Raw genomic sequence first — 24,785 nt, 5'->3', positions numbered from 1 at the left:
ACTGGTTTCATAGCTCAACATCCCAAAACCGATTTCATCTTAAACTCTAACTGGGGTCCAACGATAACTAGAATAGCAAATAACAACCAAACACATAAAGTATCTAAGAATGAATCTTACAAAACTGTGCAAAACATTTATGGGGATAATTATAAAAACTGTACTGAATGACATTAAAGAAAAACTGAGTAAAATACAGACTTCCGCGATCACAGACCAGAAGATTGCATTTATTTTAATATTTTTTTTTTAACTTATGTGATAGAGAGAGACAGAGAGATTACAGGTAGGCAGAGAGGCAGGCAGAGAGAGGGGGAAGCAGGCTCCCCACTGAGCAGGGAGCCCGATGTGGGACTCGATCCCAGGACACTGAGATCATGACCTGAGCTGAAGCCAGAAGCTTTAACCCACTGAGCCACTCAGGTACCCAGAAGACAGCATTTTTAAATGCTCAGTCATCCACAGTTTGAGCTAAAGACTCATTAGAAGTTCAATCAAAAGCTCAAGAGGATTTTTCATAGAAACTGAGTCGGGGAACCATGACTCAACAGTTCATAACATGGGGTACAGATATGATTTAAGGAGCCTGCAAAGACAGAGAAAAACTACATCTTTATTTTCATTAAACCTCCTGCTAAAATTCAGCATTTTCTTTAATCATGAGCATAGACAAACCACAGCATCTTCGGTAGTGCCCATGCTTTTTTGTTTGTTTGTTACCATCATAAGTTACAGACCATCTGACAGCAATCATTGTCACAATATCTAGAAATATCATTTATGTTCCTCCTTACTTCCAAATGATCGTATTTGACCCAGCACTAGATTTTGTTATTTAATGAATTAATAACAAAAAAATATTATATTATAATTTCTGATTTATGGATATCAGCCCTTCACTGTAACTGGCATATATATACATATATACATATATAATGCATCTATAACCATTGCTATGAGAAGGGACACAGACTTCAGCGAGGTTCCAAAGGGGTTTGTGGCACAGGAAGGCCGAAGAAGCCCCCGTGATGGATGTGTGCACAGGCAGCACAAAGTGTTGACCTATTACTGGGGTATGCTTAGTACTTTAGAAAATTCCAAAAGAGGAGTGTTATCTACAGGTCATGGTCAATGGAGCTAACTCGAGAGTTAGCCTAGAAGTCTCTCAGGTCTAGCATGTTGAGCAGAACAGGCCTGCATTAGTGTCCTGGTACACAGGTGTTCTGGGGACCTCACCACCACCTTGAAGTCACACAGCAGACTGACAGCAAGAGAGGGCTATTCCCATTGTGTGTCTAGGGAAGCCTGCTCTCTTCCCAGCCCTGGCCCCACACGGGTCTGTCCTGATGCTAGTCCCCTCTGCTCACACTGTCGTCATCTCACCACTGAAGCTAGCATAGATTTTGCAACTGGACTGGGGTGGGACTGGCATTCACCAGCCTTGCCGACCCTTGGGTGTCACTCATCCTTCGCTAAGCCTCGGCTCTCTCCTCAGTTCAAGGGGGAATCAATCACATGACTGGACAGTGATGCTATCACATGATTATGCAATGGGGAGCCGACCCCCACAACTGTGCAGTGGGCCGTTACACAATACAAGGGAACTCGCACAGCAACATGGCAGGAAGTACAAGGGGGACCCCCTCACTGAGAGGACTGCTGAGGGTTGAAAGTGTTTGCTTTTATTCTTCTCACTCTGCTAAGACAAGTCAACACTATTAAGTTCCTTCAAAAGATGCTATAAGGACATGTTCCCCATAGAGAGATATGAAAGGCAGTGTTCAATGTTCCAAACTATATTGTCATTTTTTACTCTTACTTCATGAAGCTTGGCTATGAAGCTTCATCTTTAAAAAGAAGAAGAAGAAGAAGAAGAAGAAGAAGAAGAAGAAGAAGAAGAAGAAGAAGAAGAAGTAATAGCTTTAGTGCTGTAATCTTTCTTTGGAAGAACAATTTATAAAATTTATTTTTAAATGCCAATGTTTTTTATAACCCTAACTTAGAGGCTTCAAAACCAGTGTTCCAATTTACTCCAACGTAGTAGAAGTTGAGGACTTGTGTGGTCAAAAACAAGGTGGTCACATACTTATAAGGTACCTGGAGAGGAGAAGTTCAGGATTTGGACAGTGTTTTCCAGGCATTTAGTGTGTTTCTAACTGAATTTAATCCATGTAAGGTGAAGCCTCCAGAGCCATCCCAAACCTACATTAACTACTGTTTTCAACCTGAAATGTTTAGGTTTTCTACTATGATACCCGAAGCAAAAATTGTCAAGACCCAACTTAATTTTCTTTTTTCTTCGCATCATTATAAAACATGTGAATCCCACTAAATGAGTATCTTTCTCATGAATAATCTGATAAACATTATTTCTATCCAAAAAAAAGATGATTCCTGAAATGTTTCAAAGGTACAAGAATTATTCACAAAGTATGAATTCTGACAAGTGAGATGGCAATCAACTTTAAACAACTACTATTTATCACTTAGAGGGAAAGCAAGTTGAGTACAAATAATAAGCTTTTGAGAATTAACATATGAAAATAGACAGAGAATATTGCAGCTAAGTAAGCTAAAGCAATTTTATTTCCCTTCATAATAACCACTCATATTAATGAGAGTGAGTCCATGGAATAATCTTAGTTTTGAGATGCACTCATCCTTCAGTGGTTCAAATGTACTCCAAGTGAGGTTCTCAGAGAGGCTTAAGAATACTAAAGGAAAAGTAATGGTCCATTGTCATGGGTTTTAGAGAAAACACAAACACGCCACAATTGTTCATGATTTATGTATGACTCAGATCAGAGTGCTAGAGACATCCTTATGTGCATTCTGATATAATAAATCCATATTTATGAAATACTCAAACCTTGTCTCACTAGGTGCACCTATTACAATGTCATTTTAATCAAACGCCTATTGTATGTCTTACCAGCAGAATAGCCTTAGACTGAGATTATAAAACAATATTCCAGCTTCTGTGTTTTAAAATTATATGTATTTTTTCCAGGTGAAATCTTAGAAATTTGGAACTTCCCACAACTGGAGACAATAGAGGTGGCTTAGTCTTCCCACTCTAGGTGAGCTGATCTGGGGGTTTTCTAGGCTCTTGATCTCTTCTGAAACTATTTAAATCTACCCTTCCCCACAGATAGAAAAGAAGCCCAGACAGACTCCGTCAGTTAGCCACAGCCTGTCTGTAATACATTTGTTCTGGTTTCTTTGACACTTCAAATTCAGTTTGTACTTAATTATGTGTAAGTGGTATCTTTTCAGGATGCCTAATCTTCTGGATGAGATTAAAAATTCCTCCACACAGAACATTCATGTTTGTTTGTTTGTTGCTTGTTTCTCATCCTTCAGCATATCACAGTGGACTCCAGTCCCTGGAATGGAACAGAGAGTATGACCTAAATTCCCCCTGACTTCCAGCGCTACTTGCTCCTCCCACATGGGCAGCTGGAATCAAGGCCCACACAGGGGTGCCCCTTGGCCACTAGACCAGCAAGGACATACGGACTCAGAAGAGCCTGAAGATACCTAGAAATCTCTCTCCATCAGGAGGAATGAGGCCCAAAGCTGCTGCTCCAATATTCCTCGATCCCTGGTGGCCCATCAAGGCCACTGAGAACTTTGTGAACATCTGGGGCCCCCACGCCTTCCTTCCTGAAGTGTGTGCTTTCAGAGTCCCAATGCGTACAGGTTTGGAACCAGGCTGTCAGCACTTTGGACGGCAGTGCTGAACTTGGTCAGGGTTCAGGGGCACTGGCTAGTCTCCAACCCTCAGGTGCACACACCTGTGCATGTATGAGTGATAGTAATGCCCCCCTAGAAGCAATGGGACATTCTGTAAGCATGGCATACAGGGTGTTCTAGGGACCACGATTCTCCAATCCCATCTCAGTCACCTCCACCCTCACTTGCCCCTGAAAATGTGTGCTGCTGTGTGCTCAGACCGGCACACCCCATGTAGACCCCATGTAGGACTATACTTGGCCACCAACTTGGCATCGAATGAGTTTGAACAACTGCATGAGTTTAAGTCTGAGTTACTTAATTTTATGATCCTCAAAGCCCAGCATATTAGGAGCCCAGCTGTAGGAAAGCAGAGGTGATTTCAGATTTCTTGTCTGTTCCAGTAAGTTGTGCATGCCAGTAATAGAATACAATCATATCTCTGTGAGAACCAAGTCAGAAAGGACAAATTACACCAAGTTCCTGGCTAATTTATTTATCTCACCCATGCAGAGAGTGCTTGCCTACCCATTAGCACAGTCCTAAGTTAAGCACTCTTGTTTTTACTTCTAGGTTTGCTCTCCTGTCATAACCTATGTTGTGAATTATCTCAAAGGTTGGGTTTATGTTCACTGAATTAAATGAGAGCTATTTAATTAATAGCTCTAAATCCAGATGTTGCCTTTAAAATTATTCCTTGGTGTAGAAGGATTCACCTTTTTTTGTAAGTTAAATGGTAACACTAAAAAAACAATTTGCCATTGATTTTAGTGGGGTGATAGCAAATTAATACTCATTAATTGCAACTATTATTAAGTATGAATTTGAAATAATTATTGTTCTTATAATTAAATAATACCTCAATTCCCTCCAGCTGAGTGAACTCATACTGATAGTGTTTCCTTTTTTAGATCAAAGCATTTGTAAAATGTCTTATATTTTTTTGAGAAAATTCTAAATTACAAAATTACATATTCCAAATGCTTTATACAAATGGTAGAAAAGATGTAACTGGGCAAATATTTGTTAATAAAAAGAGCTTCCTGACTAATGATCTGGCTTTGGTCTTCCAGAAAATCTGCAACTCAAAAGCACAAAATTACTTTTGAAAATGTCTTCTTGTTAGAATACCAAACAATAAAATTGGAAACAGGAAATCAATGGACAAAATCAATCAAATCAAAATCATTTACTGACCTTTGAAAAGGTCAGTAAAAGATTCTTGCCAGGCTAGCTTAAAAAGAGAGAGAGAGAGTTCACAAATTTCTAATAAGAGAGATCAAAGAAAGAACATCACCATAGATCCCACAGACATTAAATGGGTAATAAAGAAATAATATGGCTGACCCTATACCTATAAATTTGATAATCTAATTATCAAATATGGACTAATCCCTACAAGAAACAATTTGCCAATTTCACACAAGAACGAACACAATCCGTATAGGCCTATATCTACTAAAGAATCTGAATCTATAATTAATAACTTTCCAAAACAGAAGCACCATGTCCAGATGGCTTCAGTGACAAATTCTACCAAATATTTAAGGAACGAAGGTTACCAATTCTCTACAAATATTTCCAGGAGCTAGAAGCAGAGGGAAGACTTTCTGATTCATTTTATGACAAATGAATTACCCTAATACTAAAAGCAGTTATAGATATTACAAGAAACCCATAGACCGATTATCTCTCATACACATAGAAGCAAAGTCCTCAACCAAGTATTAGCAAATTGAATCCAACAATGTATAAAGAGAGCAGGTGTAATTCATTCCAGGTATATAAGGTCAATTCAACATTAAAAAACCAATTAATGTAATCACCCACATCAACAAGCTAAAGAAGAAAACCACGCAATCATATAAAGAGATGCAGAAGAAAGTATTTCACAAAATGCAACACCTGTTTGTTGTAAACACTCTTATACAGAGGGGAACTTTCTCATCTTGAAAAAGAATATCTACCAAAAACCTAAAGTTAAATCATACCTAAAGGTAAGAAACTTGAAGCTTTCCTACTCCGATTGGGAGCAAGACAAGGTTGTTCCCTCTCCCCCTTTCTTTTCAATATCCGACTAGATGTCGTAATTAATGCAGTTAGGCAGGAAGAGGAAATAAAAGGGATACAGATTGGGAAGGAAGAAATCTTTGTTCACAAATGACATGACCATCCATGTAGAAAATCCAGAAGAAATGACCAAAAATCTAGAACTAACAAGTGATTATAGCAGCACACAGGATATAAGGTTAACATAAAAAGTCCACCCTTTCTTAAATACCAGCAAAGAACAGGTTGAATTTGAAATTAAAAACACAACACCATGGGGCACCTGAGTGGTTCAGTGGGTTAAAGCCTCTGCCTTTGGCTCAGGTCATGATCCCAGGGTCCTGGAATCGAGCCCTGCAACCTGCTCTCTGCTCAACATGAAGCCTGCTTCCCCCTCCCTGTCTGCCTGCCTCTCTGCCTACTTGTGATCTCTCTGTAAAAAATAAATAAATAAAATCTTTAAAAACAACAACAACAATACAACACCATTTACATGAGCATCCAAAAGTATGAAATACTTGGGCATACATCTAACAAAACATGGACACAATCTGTATGAGGAGAGCTACAAAACACTGATGCATAAAGTCAAAGAACTGCATAAATGGAGAGATGATCTATGTTCAAGGACAGGAGCAGTCAATGCTGTCAAGATGTCAGTTCTTCCAATTTGGTCTATAATTGAAGGCAAATCCATAAAAATCCCAGCAAGTTATTTTGTGGATATCAACAAACCAATTCTAAAGTTTACGTGGAGAGAAAAAACTACCCAGAGCAGCCAACAGAATATTAAAGTTGGAGGACTGACACCAGCTAGTTCAAGACCTACTACAGAGCTGTGGCAGTGAAGACAACTCAGTATTGGCAAAAGAACGGACAAATGGGTCAATGGAACAGAATAAAGCCCAGAAGCCCACACAGTAGAGCTGAACGTACCCAATGTAGCAAAGACAGGCTGTTCGACAAATGGCATGAGGACAACTGGGCATCCACATGCAACATCAAGAGTCTAGACACAGACTCTCACCTTTCACAAAAATTGACTCAGATAAATCACAGATCTAACTGTAAAGTACAAAAAAATAAAATTCCCAAAAGATGGCTCAGGAGAAAATCCAGATGACCTGTGTTTGCAAATGACTTTCTAGATGCAACACCAAAGGCATGATCTATGAAAGAAAGGATTGACCTGCTGGTGTTGATGAAAGAATTTTCTGCTGTGAGAAAGGCACTGTCAAGAAACTGAAAAGAAAGTCACAGACTGGGAGAAAACATTTGCAAAACATACATCTGCAAAGAACCGCTCTCCAAGTATAAAAATAACTCTTAAACTCAATAATTAAAAAGAAAAAAAAAACTCCATTTAAGCACCAGTCCAAAGACTTCCTGGCACCTCAACAGAGAAGATGGCAGATGTCAAATAAGCAGATGACAAGAGACCCGCCATCATCCGTCATCAGGGAAGTGGAAATTAAAACAATGGGATACCACCACACACCCCTCAGCATGGCCAACACCTGGAACTGGGCCCACATAAAATGCTGGCACGGACAGAGGGCAGCAGGAGCCCTCATCCATTGCTGGTGGGAGTGCAAAACAGTATGGTCTTTCTGGAAGACAATTTGGCAGGCTCTTAGAAAACTAATATACTCCCTCCGTGCGTTCCAACCGCGCTCCTTGGTATTTACCCAAAGGAGCTGAAAACTTACGTCCACACAGTAACACACACACGCTGTTTCTAGCAGCTTTACTCACTGATGGCCAAAGCCTGAAGTCAAACAAAGTGTCCTTTAGTCAGCGAATGGCTAAAGAAACAGTGGCACAACCAGACAAGGGGATCTTTTCAGCACTAAAGAGAAGTGAGCTATCAGGCCATGAAAAGACAGGAAGGAACCTTAAGTGCATATTAGTAAGTGAAAGAAGCAAATTTGAAGAGGCTCCACACTTGGAAAAAGTGAAATTATAGAGACAGTAAAAAGATCAGTAGCTGTCAGAGTTTAAGAGGTAGACAGGAATGAATGGGGTGGGGGGGGGGGTGAGGCACCGGGACTCTTAGGGCAGTGAAGCTACTCTGTAGGGTGCTGTCATGGTGGATACAGGTCTTTATACATTTGGCAAGTCCCGTAGAGTGTACAACACCCAGAGTGACCCCTCACATAAATCATGAGCTCTGAGTGGTAACGGATTCATCAGTGTGAATGAAGGAAGCCTCTGGGGTGACTGCTGGTAATAGGGGAGGCCGCGCATGTGTGGGGAGAGGGGGAATATGGGAAATCCCTATACTTTGCGTAATTTTGCTGAGAACCCAAAATTGTTCTAAAAATAATGCCTCCTAAAAAGCAAAGTCCTTCTTTTTATCAACAACTGAGAATTTACTTACGAATAACGGCTGTGATTCAAATAACTTCCCTGCGACAAGACACAAGCGATGCAGCTCTACACTGATTTTATCCCAGCTCTACGTCAAGAAGACTCTGAAATTCTGCTCTAGTGCTTGGCTGAAAAATTCAAATCTATTCCTTCCTGGTTTTAAAATAATGCAAAACTGTGTGACTTCCCAACCTCAGAGGAACCGGCCCTGGGGGAGTGCTGTTCCAGGTTTCTCACGGGCTGCCTTCCTTCCGCACACTAAAGAGCCAAGAATTTGCACCTGTTTCAAAGGCAAAATTTTAGTGATCCCAATTATTATCCATTAAGTTCCCCAAAAAACATTCAGCAAAAGGCACAGACACCCAGTGGTGACTGTGGCTTTAGCATTACAACCGGCACCACTTTTAATGACTCATCCTGCTTCTCATGGAGGATCCACAGGTTTTGGAAAGAACCAATATTTATTATCTTTATTTCCTCAGCTTCTAGCACACTGCCTGGCACGGGGCAGGTATCTGATAAACGTGCTGCATTCAACTGGGCCACGAGGTGGAGAGCGACTTTCTGAAATCTCCATATCTAAGTTATATTTCCTCTCGACACATGTTGAGCTCACACCACCCAAACAGCCAAGTTCGTCCTGATAGGAAAAGCCTGCAGGCTTCACTTCTGGGTACAGCAGCTCCACAGGCCACCTGCTGTCACGGGAGCAGCCGGGAACCCGTGCTGTGCTCTGTGGGTGGCATTTAAACCAGGGCTGGGGAGTCAGCAAGTAAGAAACATGACCACAAGAATGCGGAACCCTCTCCTGCTCCTACTCAGAGGGCCACACTTGAGAAAGTCTGCTGTCGACTCACGTTGGCAATGATGTGGCTCTAAACTTTGAGTTTATTTATTTTTTTAATTGCATTTTTAAAATATTTTATAAGCATATAATGTATTTTTAGCCCCAGGGGTACAGGTTGTGAATCGCCAGGTTTACACACTTCACAGCACTCACCACAGCACACACACCCACCAATGTCCATAACCCCACTCCCTCCCAAACCCCCTCCCCCCAGCAACCCTCATGTGTCTGTTGGCCATCTGGATGTCTTCTTTGCAGAAATGTCTGTTCATGTCCTCTGCCCATTTCTTGATTGGATTATTTGTTCTTTGGGTGCTGAGTTTGCTAAGTTCCTTATAGATTTTGGACACTAGCCCTTTATCTGATACGTCGTTTGCAAATATCTTCTCCCATTCTGTCAGTTGTCTTTTGTAAGCCTTGAGTTTAAAAAGAATTTAACTAGGCGTAGCTCACTAACTGGAGACCTGCCTTGCTGACCCATAAATCTGAGCTATCCATTTCAAGGGGCAGAGTCTGATATCCCACAGACTCTACTCACATTGTTAACATGGCTACAGAACAATGGAGTGCACCTGTTTTTAATTTTTGTTCAGACATTGTTCCCACGCCTTACCAATATACTGTGATTCTCATAAAATCACATAGCTCCATTCCATATATGGTGCTCCTCCATAAGCTGATTCATGGAGCAACAGCTAATAAATATTTTGGGGGAAAACGTAATTTATTTTGAAACCTTTGGACAAATTTTTTAAGTTTCTCAATTTGCACCACCAAAAACTTGGAAAGAAAGTTATTTTATTCCCTCTCTACTATCTGACAGTAAGATGATCAAAAATGACAAGACAAAGTTTTTAAAAATTTACAAGGACACATGAAAGGATTTAGATGTTCATTTATATTTTAAGAAATGTTTCTCCTACAAGTCCACGTGACAAATCTTAACCAAAAAAAACCAACAACACCCTATTCTATTTGATCGATAAATATTATCACCAATAGTTGAATTTTTAGGATGAGGCTTAGGTGACTCGAGAACTTACTATCTTGGAAAGAATATTTAGTATTCGGGCATTTTCACTGGAAAGAATTTAAAACAACAAATACAAAATAACTAACATATTTCCAAGCTAAAAACTCACCGTTTCATGAGAATGAGAAACGGAATACACGCCATGGCAGAGAAATATGTATTTTGTGCTTTAAATGATCAACTGGGAGGCTCAAAATCTGGTGTGACCACCGATGGAAGTCCGGTCACAAGCTCTGCTCTGCAATGGGATCCACCTGCCTTTTGCTCTCCCTCCTGCCTCCTTCCGTCCTCCCCGTCTTCCCTGTGTCCCTCCCTCCCTCCTTGTCAACAAGGACCGTTGTTCAAAAGAGTCTGCAGTTGGGGGCAGCAGGTACAATCAATCCAGTCCAAGCATGAATATTTGTACGTGACCCTTCCACAAAATACCGTTTTTCCCCATTTTGTTGGAGGGAGGAAAACACAAGGCAGTGATTTCTTTGTAGAGCTCCAAGAATGTATACAGGATACATGGGGGGGGGGGGGGTAGTTTTTATATTTGGGGATTTGAAATATTATGGAATTTAGATGATTCTGAAAGTTTCAGTACAATCCACTCACAGTTAAGTATTTTCTGGAACAGCCCACTGGTACATAACAGTGTTGCCGTTTAATGTAATGTTTACCTAAAAAATATTTGAATTTAAATAGTAACAGTTCACTGAAAACTTGGGTCTCTGCCCAAAAAATTTCCATAAAACAATCATTTTGTTTAATAGTTCATGTTTATTCAAAACTAGAGGCCACTGCTGTTACACAAGTGGAAAATCGAACATTTTTAGGAAGCTTTAGGAAGCACATCAAGCAAATACACACTTACACACTTACTTACAAAGGCAATATATCTATTTGGTATTATTTCCAAGGGTGCAACTAAACATTTCTTTTCAAAATTCACCTGAAGAGGATGGGGATTTTTCACTCCTCTACTAACCTTTCCAGCCATGCTGAGATACAGCACTTGTGTCAAAGACAAGGGGAAATGCTGAAATGTTCAGCAGCTAGTAGAAATTTAAAATTCACAGCATATGTCAAAACACACCGTGTATATATACTGCCGTTTCTTTTATAAACCTCTCGATCTGCATCATCTAGGCATTATATAAGACCACAGAACTTAAAATTAGTTTATAAAAGACACAAATCTGCTAACCTTGGGGAATTCCAGATTCTAACAGAAAAATGCGTGATAAAATCCAATGTGTTGTTCTGTTTTAAAATATGAGAAACAGCTCAGACACTCGTAAAAAAATGCCTCCGTAATTTATCAGCAGTAATTGTTGAAACTTAATAATGTCACAAGTATACGATTAAAGTGCTATGAGCACGAATTAAATTGTGCCACCCAAATCCACCCACAGCGCCAACAGCCACACTTGGGATTATCGCTGTAACCTAACAGCAGTCAGTAACAAAAGGAGATCAGATGAAAACCCACACATTTTAAATGACCCCATTCACCTGCTTTCAAGCATAAACACATTTTCTTTGTTTAATCAAGAATATTCTCAATATCAGGTAAAAGACAAATGAATTTCACAATGTTGAAGAGCATGTAAAATATCCCATTTAATTCATTTTTCACTGATTATCCTTATATTTTTTTAAAGATTTTATTTATTTGACAGACAGAGACCACAAGTAGGCAGAGAGGCAGGCAGAGAGAGAGGAGGAAGCAGGCTCCCTGCTGAGCAGAAAGCCCGATGCGGGGCTCGATCCCAGAACCCTGAGATCATGACCAGAGCCAAAGGCAGAGGCTTTAACCCACTGAGCCACCCAGGGGCCCCAAAATGTAAATATTCTATATATAGTTGAAAGCCTGAATAATATTGTCCAATATATTCTATACCCAAAATATAAAAGCTGGAAATAATTTCTTCAAATCTCTATATCCTTATCACTTCGTTACATTTATTTTATGTACTTGTTTGCCGATTTTATCCAAGGCTTTCTTTTTTTTTTTCTTTCCCTCTCTTCTTGCTTTCTTTTGAATAGTGTGAAATCTGTACCCCACCTAGTCCTTTTTTTTTTTTTTTTAATTCTTTTGGTTTGGAAGGTATACTTTCTTTTACAATTCCTCTTTTGGACCTCCTTAAAATCTTATACTACACTCTGGTTTACAATTTAACAAAGCCTACAATCAAACAGATTTTAATTCCCTCCACAAAATAATGCAAGGATCATGAAACACCTTATTCTGATCACTCCTTTCCATGTTGACCTTCCATTGCTCACGTAGACCTGTCTTTCTTTTCACTGCATCAACTGCACACTGATGTTGCACGTACAGCTTTATTGTTGCTCAAATGTGTGATCGTATTTGCACACTAGCTACTAGATTTCTACATCTCGTACTGCCCTCTATAATCATGTCCTTTCTTGCTAAACTTACCCATCAGTATTTCTTTAGTGAAGCTTTGTCGGTCTTTCATACTTCTGGATTTTACTTTCTCTATGCATGACTTTATCTCACCTTCACTCTTGAACTAAAGCAACAAGTCTACAGCTCCTTGTTGGTAATTATTCCCTCTCACAAACTTAAGAGCTCACATCCCTGCATTTATTGTTTGTCATCTGTCTCTCAGACCACTCATACCAGTTTCTCTCTATTCTGGTGTTCAACGGTTCCAACATAAAGTGTTGCTGTGTGTGGTAATTTCTTTATTTTTGTATTACTAGGGATTTGAAGGCCTTCCTGAATCTAAAGATTGGTGACGTTTCAATTCTGGGCAATCTCCATACATGGTCTCTAAGGATCACCTTTCTATAGAAACACCTCTTAAGTGTTTCTTCTTTCCACATCTCCTCCTTCCAGAGCTCCTATCTGACACAGAGCTCTTGTTGTGTTCTTCTCCCTGCCCCTTGGCCTGGTTTTCATATTCCCTGCCTCTCTGTCTCCCTATGGAACATGCTGGTTTTTTATTCCACGACTGTCTTCTAATTTACTAAGTCTCTCTCCGCCTGTGTCTAATCTGCCATGTTAGCAGCCCCTGAGTTCTTTAGGCCAATGATAAAGAATTTCATTTCAACACTGTTCTTTCTCAATTCTGCTCAATCATTTTGACCATCCATATTCTCTCCATTCTCCCTGTCTTTTATTTCCTTATACCTATATAATAAATCATACATTATAAATTGATCTTAATATCTACATTTATTTTTATCTATGCAGTTTCTCATTTCTTCTTATTCTCCCTCATGGTGCTTTGTTTCTTCTATGTGTTTTGTTCTTACTTTTATTGTAGGGATGTGTTTCCTGGACATGAATCCATGAGCCTAGATGATTGCAGAAGCAAAACACATTCAACAGGAAGACAGCATGGACAGGACTGGAAGACATTATGCTGAGTGAAATAAGTCAAGCAGAGAGTCAATTATCATATGTTTTCACTTATTTGTGGAGCACAGCACATAGCATGGAGGACGAGGGGTGTTAGAGAGGAGAAGGGAGTTGGGATAAATTGGAAGAGGAGGTGAATCATGAGAGACTATGGACTCTGAAAAACAATCTGAGGGGTTTGAAATGGCGGGGGGTGGGAGGTTGGGGTACCAGGTGGTGGGTATTATAGAGGGCACGGATTGCATGGAGCACTGGGTGTGGTGAAAAAATAATGAATACCGTTTTTCTGAAAATAAATAAATTAATTTAAAAAAAAAAACAGGAAGACAGGACATGAGGAGACAGAAATGGAAACAGGGGTGTGTGTGTGTGTGTGCATGTGTGAAAACCCTGGTGAGAATGCCAGTGCAGTGAGGTGTATGTAGTTCAGGGTCAGTTAAAGGAGGAGATGAAAGCAGTGAGTGAAGAGAAGGGACCTTTCAAGGAGTGTGTGCGATATGAGAAAATACATGAAAGTTTTACCAGGGAAAGTAAGGTCATCTTTAGAAAGATTACTCTGGCAGTAGAATAAACTGAATTAGGAGGAGGTAAGCTGGTGACAAGGAAACCATGGAGAAAACTATCGCACATCAGTTCCAGAGATATGGAGGGCTTGAACAAGTGGTGGAATAATTAATGTGGTGGAATACATTGAAGAGAGAGTGCTAACCCTAATCTTTCAGAATCAAGGCAGAATGCTCCCTCTCTAGGGGTCCACAGCGGTGTCATCATACCCACTTTAACTGAGACTGCATCCCAAAATACATACAGATACATCTGGCTTGGAGACTAACACTCATTTAACAATCATAAAGGTCGAACCATCTGTATTGATGGCCAGATACTATGTATCCTAGAAGACTTCTGAAAAAAATAGCCAGATAAAAACTAGCGTCAGTTGGATTATACAATCCAATACCAAATAAATAGATAAATAATGTGATTGAAAATGGGCAGAAGATTTGAATAAACATTTTTCCAAAGAAGACATTCAGATGGCCAACAGACACATGAAAAGATGCTCAAGGTCACTCGGCATTAGGGAAACACAAATCAAAACCACAGTGAAATATCACCTCACACCTGTCAGAATGGTTAAACTCAAGAAGACAAGAAACAGCAAGTGTTCGTGAGGATGTGGAGAAAAAGGAACCCTCATGCATTGTTGGTGGGAATGTAAATTGATGCATCCACTATGCAAACAGTACAAAGTTCCTCCACAAAAAAAAAAAAAAAAAAACTAAAAATAGAGATGTCTGGGTGGCTCAGGTGGTTAAACATCTGACTTGTGGTTTCAGCTCAGGTTTTGATCTCCTGGGTTCTGAGATGGAGCCCCACGTCAAGCTCCATGCTCACCAGGGAATCTGCTTGCAGATCCTCTCCCTCTGCCTTCCCCTATTTGGGTTCTCTTTCTTTCTCTCCCTAAAATAAATAAATAAGTCTTTTTTTTTTAATTAAAAATAGAAATACCATATGATCCAATATCGATTACTAGATATTTACTTAAAGAAAATCAAAACACTAATTTAAAAAGATACATGTACCCCCCCCAGTTTGTTCCAGCATTATTTACAAAAGCCAAAACATGGAAGCAACCTTCCTGTCCATCAATAGATGAATGGATAAAGAAGGGGTGATACGCATGTGTGATGTGTGTGTGTGTATATATATAACAGAATATCACTCAACCATGAAAAAGAATGAGATGTGCCATTTGCAACAGCACGGATGAACCGAGAAGATATTATGCTAAGTGAAATAAGCCAGACAGAAAAGACAAATGCCATATTACTTCATTCTCTAGGTGGAATCTAAAAAACAAAATGAACAAAGGCAGAAAGAGACCCATGAATACAAAGAACAAATTGGTGGTGGCCAGAGGGGATGGGCAAAAAACGGGAGCAGGGCAGGGGGAGGCAGAGACTTCCCGTTCCAGAATGAGGAAGTCATGGGATGAAGGGTACAGCCCAGGAGTAGTCAGTGGCATTGAAGCTGGGTTGTCTGGTGACAGACGGCCACCCCCCTCCCTGTAAGCACAGCATGAAGGTGAGAGCTAGGCAGTCACTAGCCAGTCACTATGGTGTACATGAGTACCAACCACACTTCAATTACCCCCCCACCTCCCTGAGAGTGTGGCCAGTGCCTTGAGGACCCTTGTTAAGTTTTAGTTCTGTGCTACTTGAAAGGACGCTGTTGGAGTCCGCACCGTGGACATGATGCTGCCACTATGTCATTCTGAAAACAGGGTCAGAAGCAATCTTCATTTGAAAGTAGAGATGTTCTCTAGGCACCACCAAGCCCTCGAGTCTGTGAGTCATAAACATTTTCAATAATAGTAACAGGTTTTGTTGACTGGGAAGATCCCCTAGCCCAGGCCAGGGGAGTCAAGCCTAAGACCCCACAAGAGCTTGCTCTGGGCATGCCAGGTTCCTAGCCACAAGTCCACAGCTGTCATGCCAGAGACAGCTGTGGCTCAAATGAACACAGCCTCCTGGCTTCCCAGATGGCAGTGGACAGCCACACTGAGGTGCAGGAGTCATCTGTCAGCCTCCCTGTCCTCTGCCGAGTTGTACAGTCAGCCTTTCCCACTGGGCTGAAATACGGCTTCAAGCACCTGGTGGGTGAACCAGGCTTCTGGGGACCTACAGTGACACACTGCTCCCAAGCACCTCTATTTCACACCCCGAATATGGAGCCTGGATCCAGCTTGATGTAGGATCGCCCTAGAAACAGACATCTCGTCCAAGGGCCCCTGCCCAGAGGCCTCCTCGTGCCCGCGCATTGGTCTTGGGTAGTGTCCCTGACACCTGGCCTTTTCAGTGCCCCCTTAGGATCCCAGCAGCTTTTAGAACATGCACCATGCACCTGGCCTCAGGCCAGAAATTTTGTCATGCATATTTCAACGAAAAGAAAAGGAAACATTCAAAATCAGCTACTGGGGTCTTTCCAGGGGCAAATGATGAGCTCGTGTAAAAATTAACTTTTTACTGGGCTACCTGCAGAATGATTATAGAACACCCATGAGGATGCTGCATGGCTTCTGTATACTTTCAAAATAGCATATTTTCAATATATTAATTTCTTCTTTTCTTGGTAAATACTTAGTGAGCACCATCAGCTGGGCCGCCGGGACAAATAAATGTGATTCTGTTTTCAGGAACTTTAAAATCTAATGAAGGAGGCATACACATAAGCAACCATCTGCTACATGAAGCAGATAAGAGCCTGAAAGCCAATGCTTTCATCATAGATGTTAAACTAATTACCTAAATGGATGGTGCATTTCGCTTCCTTGTCAGGATGATGCAGGCAAACCACCTGGTCAGGGACCGAATCCCAGTCCCTTCCTGGCTCCACCCCAGGTGGGTCAGAAGGCCACCCCCTCCCTGTCACAGTCCCCTGGTAGGATCGGCTGCACAGCCCAGCAGAGATAACACAGAGAGTCAGATCTGGGGATCTGGCTGGAAGCTTTGGGAAAGTGAATCGTTGGCCTGTTTACGTACTCAACAACCCACTGTCTCTCATAAATGACCCCCGTGCCCTCAAGAACTCCCTGCTTTCCCGGAGCTCGGAACAAGGGACAAGTAAGTAAGCACGCACCGCTCTGAAGTGATGAAGGCCAGAGTCCAGCCAGGGGGGAGCGTTATCCCCAGCGGTGTGGCAGGGAAGCCTGACCTTGGCCATGGTTCTGCCAGACAGAGTGCCACCAGAGCACCAGGCCTGCCCAGGACGAGGAGGACAGACCAAGCCTCTGGGCACGGCCTCACCTGCTGGCCCTAGCCCTGCCCAAAATGAAGGGATGGGCACCCACAGTTCCCCTCCTGGGGTAAGTCCACGTGATGGAGTTTTCTGCCACTTGGAACTGAAAGATGCTTGCCAGGGCCGTGGTCTGGACAGTTGCATTTCTCACTGGTCTACACACAAAGTCCAGCAAACACCGAGTCCTGACAAGTGTCCCAGCGCGCAGTCACACTGCCCCCTCGCACTCAGTCCTGACCCCAGCAGCAGAAAGAAGGGACACCTCTGGGCCGGCGCAAGCCCACACGTCAGCCCAGGCGGTCACTCGGCCTCACTGCCCACGCAGACGCGGGAAGATGAGGCTCGCAGTCGATGGCTGAGAAGTGCTCCGTGCTCACCTGCGCACGCACCGACACGCACACACACCGACATGCACATGTGTCGACACATGCATGCACTGACATGCACGCGCACTGACACTCACATGCACCGACACACACACGACACACACACGCGCCGACACACACACACACCGACACACACGTGCACTGACATGCACACGTGCCAACACGTGCACACACTAACACACACACCAACACACACGCAACAGGCACACATGTTGACACAGACATGCGCTGACTCGGACACGTGCACACACCGACACATGCACATGCGCAGACACACACACACACTGACACGCATACCCACGGAGATGCACACAAGCTGAAGCGCACACACTGGACATGCTGCCCCCACCAGGCTTTCCCGATGGCGCTCTCGGGTTGCCCTGGGACACGCAGACGTTAAAATAAGAACAAACTGGAGCTGTGAGTCCTGCAGGCAGGGCCTGATTTAATGTCCCCAGGGAGCAGGTCATGCCCTTGGTCAACGGAGCTGGCAACTTCCATGCGGGCTCACAAGCCCCAAGAAAACGCCCACGGCATCTGAGCAACCCAAGCCAGGGGACAACAAGACAGCAGTGATGGAGCAGGGGGGATGGTGGGTCTCAGGCCCTCAGGAGGTCACCGAGCCTCCAGCCCGACATGAGGGCCACCAGTCCTGGCACCCCAGTGGCCCGGTGAATGCATGGCCTGGAAATTCCTTCTCCCTGGCAACAACCACTAAATCGGGGACAGAACCCCAAACCATAGATTCTGCGAAAGCCACATCTCAACCCTACTCGGGAAGCCAAACACTTACAGCTTGTGGTAGTCCCTGAAAATAACACATGCCAAAGCAATTTATTCTCCAGTTCAGGAAGCAGACTTCTCCACGTTTCTCTGCAGGAGTAACCTAACACCCCCCACGACTGTCTAACCCACAGTACTCAACAGTAGTAAAAGACCCCACCCAGATGAGATACATGACACCATTTCTTGTCCTACAGCAGTGCGACAGGGCAATAAACCTTCACAGTTACCACTTGTATCTGAAAATAAATCAGTGTAACATGTACCGTCTAAGCTCTGATCAAACAGGAAATGACCAAGTCAGCCATGCTACCTTATGCAAAAAGATCAGACAATCGTGTGGGCGTACCGAGCAACGCTCCGGGGGACAGTCCGCAGGTCACGCCGTCATCCTCTCTCCACAGTATGCACAAGTCGGGTATGATTCTTCCCAACACGTGATGAAAAAACATCTTTAAAGCATGTCATCCTACGCCATAGAATTCAAACGAGGAATAACAAGTATGTCTGTTTGGATGGTCAAATGCCTCTCAGAAATAGGCCGACATAAATCATTCCGTCTTTAAAAGTTACTCAACCCAAACCAGCCCGTGCCGAAAGCAGCAGCACGACAGTGGCCACAGTTGGCCGGGGGAGTGGGATCCTGCAAAAGTCACTCTGAAGCATTTTGTATGTTGAAGCCAAGCCTTTCAAGGCTCTAGGAAGTTAGTGCGGAGAGGCCCTCGGCTATGTTACTTCCAGATTGTTGGAGCTATTTTATACTTTTATAGTCCAAGACTGATCTTTATTAAAGGAGGAAAATTCAACTTGAAATTTGCTCAGTTCATTGAGGTTTCTGTTAGTGAATAGGTCCTTTATGAAGTACTTTTGAATGATTTGGGGGGGTTTTCCCAAATCAACTCTAAAAAGCAGATTTTCATGACCTCCAGTCCTTTCCCCAAAGCCTCCTTCTAGGCCTGGGAGGGTCCCTGATGACGTATCTTCGGGTCATTCAGTCTGTTCTGTGCAGGTCTCCCAGGATTGGAAGAGCTGGCTCTGCTCTAGCCCACCACTCTGTGTTGAAGATCGCCATGGACTGTGTGGGTTTCAGTTTGTTTTCTCCGTGTTCCCAAAAGCATCCTCACCACCTCGGCATTTCTGGGAAGTGCATTCAAACGCTATAAATACAGGTCTGTTTACTGGTTTGTTGCAGGCTCTTTCCAGACTGTCTGAACTCCGCTGCGCTACAGCACGCACCCATCCATCCCTGCTCCTTTTGCCCAACAGGCTTCACTGCTGCAGGAGCGGACCCCCATTCACCGCGCCAGGGGCACCCCCTCTGATAGGCTCCCCTCCTGCCCCAACTGATGCACGCGGAAGACTGGGCTCCCTCCAGACAAACATGGAGCAGGCTACCGAGGCAGAGAGAGTCCAGAACCAGTGAAAACCCTGGAAGGCGTTTAGCCCACACTGGTCAAGACGAAATGCCTTGACAGACCATATGGAGCCTCTTTCCCTCACAGCCTGCCTGGAGATCGAGTACGCTCAGACGATAACAAAGAATGTCCACAACACTTAGCAAATAATTACAAGAATCCATATTGACTCAAAGAACAAGGCTCTTGAAAAACAAAACCCTCGAGAAGAGATACATGACAAATATGTTTACTTAAATGAACACTCATGGGGCACCCAGGTGGCGCAGCCAGTCCCACAACCAACTCTTGATTTTGGCTCAGGTCGTGTTGATTTTGGCTCTGTGTTGAGTGGGGGGTCTACGCAGGATTCCTTGCTTCTCTCTCTGCCCCTCCCACATGTGTGCCTGCTCACCCTCTTTAAAAAATAAATACATACTTGTCATTTTATACCTCTTAGTACTTACAGAATTATGTCCAGTTACCAGGTTACGCAGGCGTATTTTTTATTCTAGATTACTAAGGCTCATCGTGTCACCAGGTTAGGGTGATTCGAAGACTACAAGGGCCTCACTATTATACCAAGCTGGACATGTTATTTATATTTGAAAGAGATGATGCTGTGTGATAATTTCTGTTACAGGATTATATTCCTGCACCTGCGTCAGAGAAGACACAGTACTGCTTCCACACATAAAGAAGCTTAGGCTCGACGAAGGAAGGGTTCGACTCTGGTGCAAATCTTCCAGCTGAGGTGGCAGCACTACTGGCCCGTGGATCCCATGGTTTGGTTTCCCGTGGCTGCTGTTAAAATGGGCTTGGTCCACACCCCCAGTCACGGTCAGACATCTCTCCTGTGTATGTAGGGATTTACCGCGGAAGAGGGCGTGTGTCAGTGCATGAAAACATGAAAACAGATTCAGACGGTCACTCCTAGAACAGAAGTGTGGACCCCCCCTGTAGTGGACCAGAAATAGACCTTTCTTTCTTGCAACAAGAAGGGCACTTTGGAAAGGAAGGATTCAGAGGAAGCTTCTAGAGAAAATTACAAGCACTGAGCTTTAACAAAGTGAAGACAAGTCAGCCATACTCACTAAACGGAATCCTGGATCTGTAAAAATGTCATCACTTGTGTCAAATCATCACCATCAATGACTGAAATTTCTCACATACGCTTGGGTCCTTTTCTGGTGGAGATGGAAAGGAGCAGCAGCTGCCAGCCCTAGCTTATACTTTACTTACATGGGAAAAATAATTCAGTTGTGAATTGCCTTCCAATTGTGTTGTTCCCAAGTGGGGAGGGGGTACACATGACCTTCAGAGCAATGCACAACCCGGGAAACTGGTTGACAACAACCAAAATGTTGACGTTTTCATACTCAGATTATATCTCTTCTCCCTTCCAAAGGGTCTTGGAATTCATAAAGGAATCGTGGGCTCACCAGCATAATTCTAAAGCAAAGAGCTATCACCTTCTTCCATTTGTGGCTCTTGGTAGGAAGTAAAGGAGCCAACATCAGCCTACATAGCAACTTCCAGAAAGCACGTCTCTAACTTGGAATCTATATCCTAACTTCCCTCTTGAGTTATTTAAGAGGACGGATCTGTATTAGAACACTCATCTTGACTCAGGACAGAGAGTTCTAGAAGGCAGACCAGGGAGATGTTCACATTTTTAAAAAATCAGGTCCTAAGCCCTGTTTTGCAGAATGCGGCTTGTTTTTTTCTTCAAAAAGACAGAGAACACAGAGCAACACAACAAGCCCACGGTCATGGCTGTTTAGAAATATTTTTCCTCCCGTGTATCATCTTCCTGTTATAAAATTTCCCACTGATTAGAAATGTTCGTACCACACATGTGTAATCTCTGAGATGTCAAATCTTTCAAACAAATCCTGTTCCTTGAGAGGATCTGTTGGGCTGGCACCTTGCCGAGGCTGACCCCTGGCTGGCGGCTTTACTACTGACAACTTGCTCTAAAGAGAGTAATTCTGTCTTTGGTCCATGTGGGTGAAGACCGTTGCCTTTTTTCACTCATCTACAACTCCCATTAATTTCTGGTTAGTGCTCAAGAATATCTCATGTTTGTTCATTTGGAAGTTCTATCTGAAAGGATTATTTGAGTTCTGAAAACACTAAAACGGGGTCGGGGAGGCAAGGAGGCTAGCCAACAGAAGATTCAGCAATATTCGTGTTCATGATTTCTTGCTTGTGCCTTAAATCCCACGCTGCCGGCAAGCTCCTCGAGAATTTCTCAAATGTTGGAGCAGAACAAAAAAGACCCCCTCTACCTTGACTTAGTAATAATGGGTTGCAAATATGTGCTGATGTATTTTGCTTGTACACACATTACAACACATACGCAGGAGTTAGAGAAACGACGATTTGGTCAAACTAGCGAATCTAGACATGAGATTCATTGACCATTTACTTCTACTGCTACAGATGTTGTGGCCAGAGGAAATTACTGGGAAATTATCAAAGGCCATCTGTGTGATCTCTACAAATCTTTAAATCTGCAAAGTCATTTAAACATACACTCGATGCTTGAAGGGGTCATCTCTATGGTGATCTGATCATGGACTTTAGTGTCTAAGACATCCTTCCATTGCAGATGTACATGCACTCTTGAATTTACTGAACTTTTCATAAGAGTACTAAATACACCTAAACACACAGGCTGAAAAGCACAGACTGGCATCAGCACCCGGAGAGTCAGCCCGAGACCCAGAGGGGCTGAGCCTGGACACCCAACCCGTCTCTGACCCGAGTGTCTGCACAGATATTCAGACACAGAACATCCCAGAGCACAGGATTCCGAAGAAGGATGTTCAGTGTCAAAGAGCCTGATACCTCCGAGGGTTTCAGGGAGTAAAACACGAAGTGAAAATAAATACCACAACATCCCATCGTGCGATACGCTGTAATCAGCACGACGAGGATGAGAAGGGCAGCTCTGCTCTGCCGCACAGGAAGGGTTTTTGAAGCCCCTTTTCCTTTAAGTAGGAGTGACCTCCCATGACTTTGTAATGGTACCTCCGAGTAGGACGTGAATCATCCTACAATTTACTAATATCAACGAATCATTAGCAGTGGTCGTTTTTAATTTCTTAGCAAAATGACAAGAGCTCTATTGCAGGATCTGAGGATCTGATTTTACCGAAATGCCCCCATTTTAATTAATTCAGAGCAGTTGTCGTACAAGCTAAATTAAAATTGTGTCTGACACACAGGGCAGTATCTGCTGAAAGGAGCCTAAGGCTCGTTTGGAGGAGTGACTCCTGCCCGAGACGGCCTTGAATGAGCCAGTACTAGCTGATGGTGCCACAAAATCATCACGGCCTCCGGCATCCACGGATGGAGGAGGGGACAGTGACTTCAGGTGCAAAGCTTTTTTCACTTTAGCCAACTTCCCGGTGAGGGCAGAGTCGGGCGCCCTGCAAGGGCTGAATCCGGACACCCCCAAAGCAAGGTCAGTTTCTGAAGGAGCCTGCTAGCCCTATCTGGAAACGCACACCAGCTTGACCTGAGCCCTACACCTGATTTTATTTTATTTTTCTTGAACGGAATAGGGGCCAGGAGAGAAGACAAGAGGGGCTTTTTTAAAACCCCTTAACGGAAGAAAAGCCTCGGAGGGCGATTTCAGTCTGAGCAACAGTCTTCCAACTTTTCCTGACGTTCAGAGTGAAATCCCCGGAGGGCCGAGCCTCTGGACGTGCAGCGGCGTCTTTGGACCGGTCAGCCCGAGCTCGCCCGGCGCCGCAGGCTCTGGCCTGGACCAGCCCTGCACCCCCCGCCGCGCGGAGCCGGACCTGACGCGAGCGCGGAGGGCAGGCTGCGCTCCCGGGGGCGCGAGGGGTCCGGCCTCCCCGAGCTGCGGGGCCGGTCCCGGGCGGGCTGCGGGCTCCCGGGCGCGGACTCCGCAGGGCGCGCACTGCAGACGCGCTAATGCAGGCCCCGCGGCGCGGACCGGCTCCCGCAGCCCGCACCTCCGGCGTCCGGGGAACACGGCCCCGCCGGCCTGGTCCCCCCTCGGGCGCCAGCCCCCGCCTGTTCTCGAGCGGACCCCGGGCTCCGCCAGAACTTGGGCTGTTCCCGAAAGACTCCGCTCCCGGCGGGGACACCGCAAACACCCGGTGAGCTGCGCTTGCGACCAGGCGGGAGCGAAGAGCCCGGCGCGCCCCGCTGCGGGCGCTGGACCCCGCGCTGCCTCCGGACGCCCCTTCCCCGCACCGCGCAGCGGCGCCTCTGCAAACCCGCGCGCGCAGGAGAGCACGAACCCCAAGCCGGCAAGTCCCCGGGGACGGGCTACTCACGAGCTTCCCCCGCCGCCGCCGGGCTCCCGGGCCGCGCCGCCCAGACCACGAGCATCCCGAGGAAGGCGGCCGCGCCCGGCTCCATCGCCCCGCGCCCCGCGCCCGCGGCGTCCGGCGGCTCCGGTGGGTCCGCCCGCGAGCTCCCGGCCGGGGTGGCGCCGCCCGCTCCGCGCTCTGCGGCCCGGCGCCCCGCGCCCCACCTGCGGCCACACCCACCGCCGCCCGCCCCGCGCCCGAGCTGCGGCCCCGCACGGCCCCGGGCGCCCCTGGCGGCGGATGTGCGTGTGCGCGCGTGTGGGGGTCCGGGGTGGGAAACGCGAGGCGGGGAAACAGCTAATGGGGCTGGAGGACCGACGTGATGGAAACTGTTGTAAAGAGGCCGTCCTGCCCTCTGAGCTCCTGTGATGATTCTCGCAGAAAGCCCTCGGGGTCCCGCAGGCCAGACCGAGATGGGCATTGTGAACTGTGGCGGGGATCTGTGTCCACCTGTAGCTCAGTAAGGCAGGGGAAATTGTCTGTGTGTGTCTGTGTGTGTATATATATATATATATATATATATATATATATATATATATAATTTTTTTTTTTTTAATTTTAAACGCTCCCCCACTTGAGCTACGGGTCAGCATTTTACTATGGACAGCCCTGCTTGCAGATTTGAGGGCTAAGACCGACCGACAGATTAAACCACAAACTGC

General features: G+C 44.5%; 1 protein-coding gene across 1 annotated transcript in view; it reads right to left on the bottom strand.

The window, feature by feature from the left end:
* LOC131812852 (contactin-associated protein-like 3) overlaps window positions 1–24,180 on the bottom strand; it is a 158,334-nt gene extending 134,154 nt beyond the window's left edge. The window contains exon 1 of the mRNA XM_059142804.1: window positions 24,088–24,180. Coding sequence (XP_058998787.1) covers window positions 24,088–24,172 — 85 coding nt within the window. The 5' untranslated portion in view covers window positions 24,173–24,180. The remainder of the gene's footprint in view (window positions 1–24,087) is intronic.
* Window positions 24,181–24,785: the final 605 nt, after the last annotated feature.

Source organism: Mustela lutreola, chromosome 12, assembly GCF_030435805.1.
Source record: "Mustela lutreola isolate mMusLut2 chromosome 12, mMusLut2.pri, whole genome shotgun sequence".
NCBI lineage: Eukaryota > Metazoa > Chordata > Mammalia > Carnivora > Mustelidae > Mustela > Mustela lutreola.
This window is presented reverse-complemented; position numbering and strand designations above follow the sequence as displayed.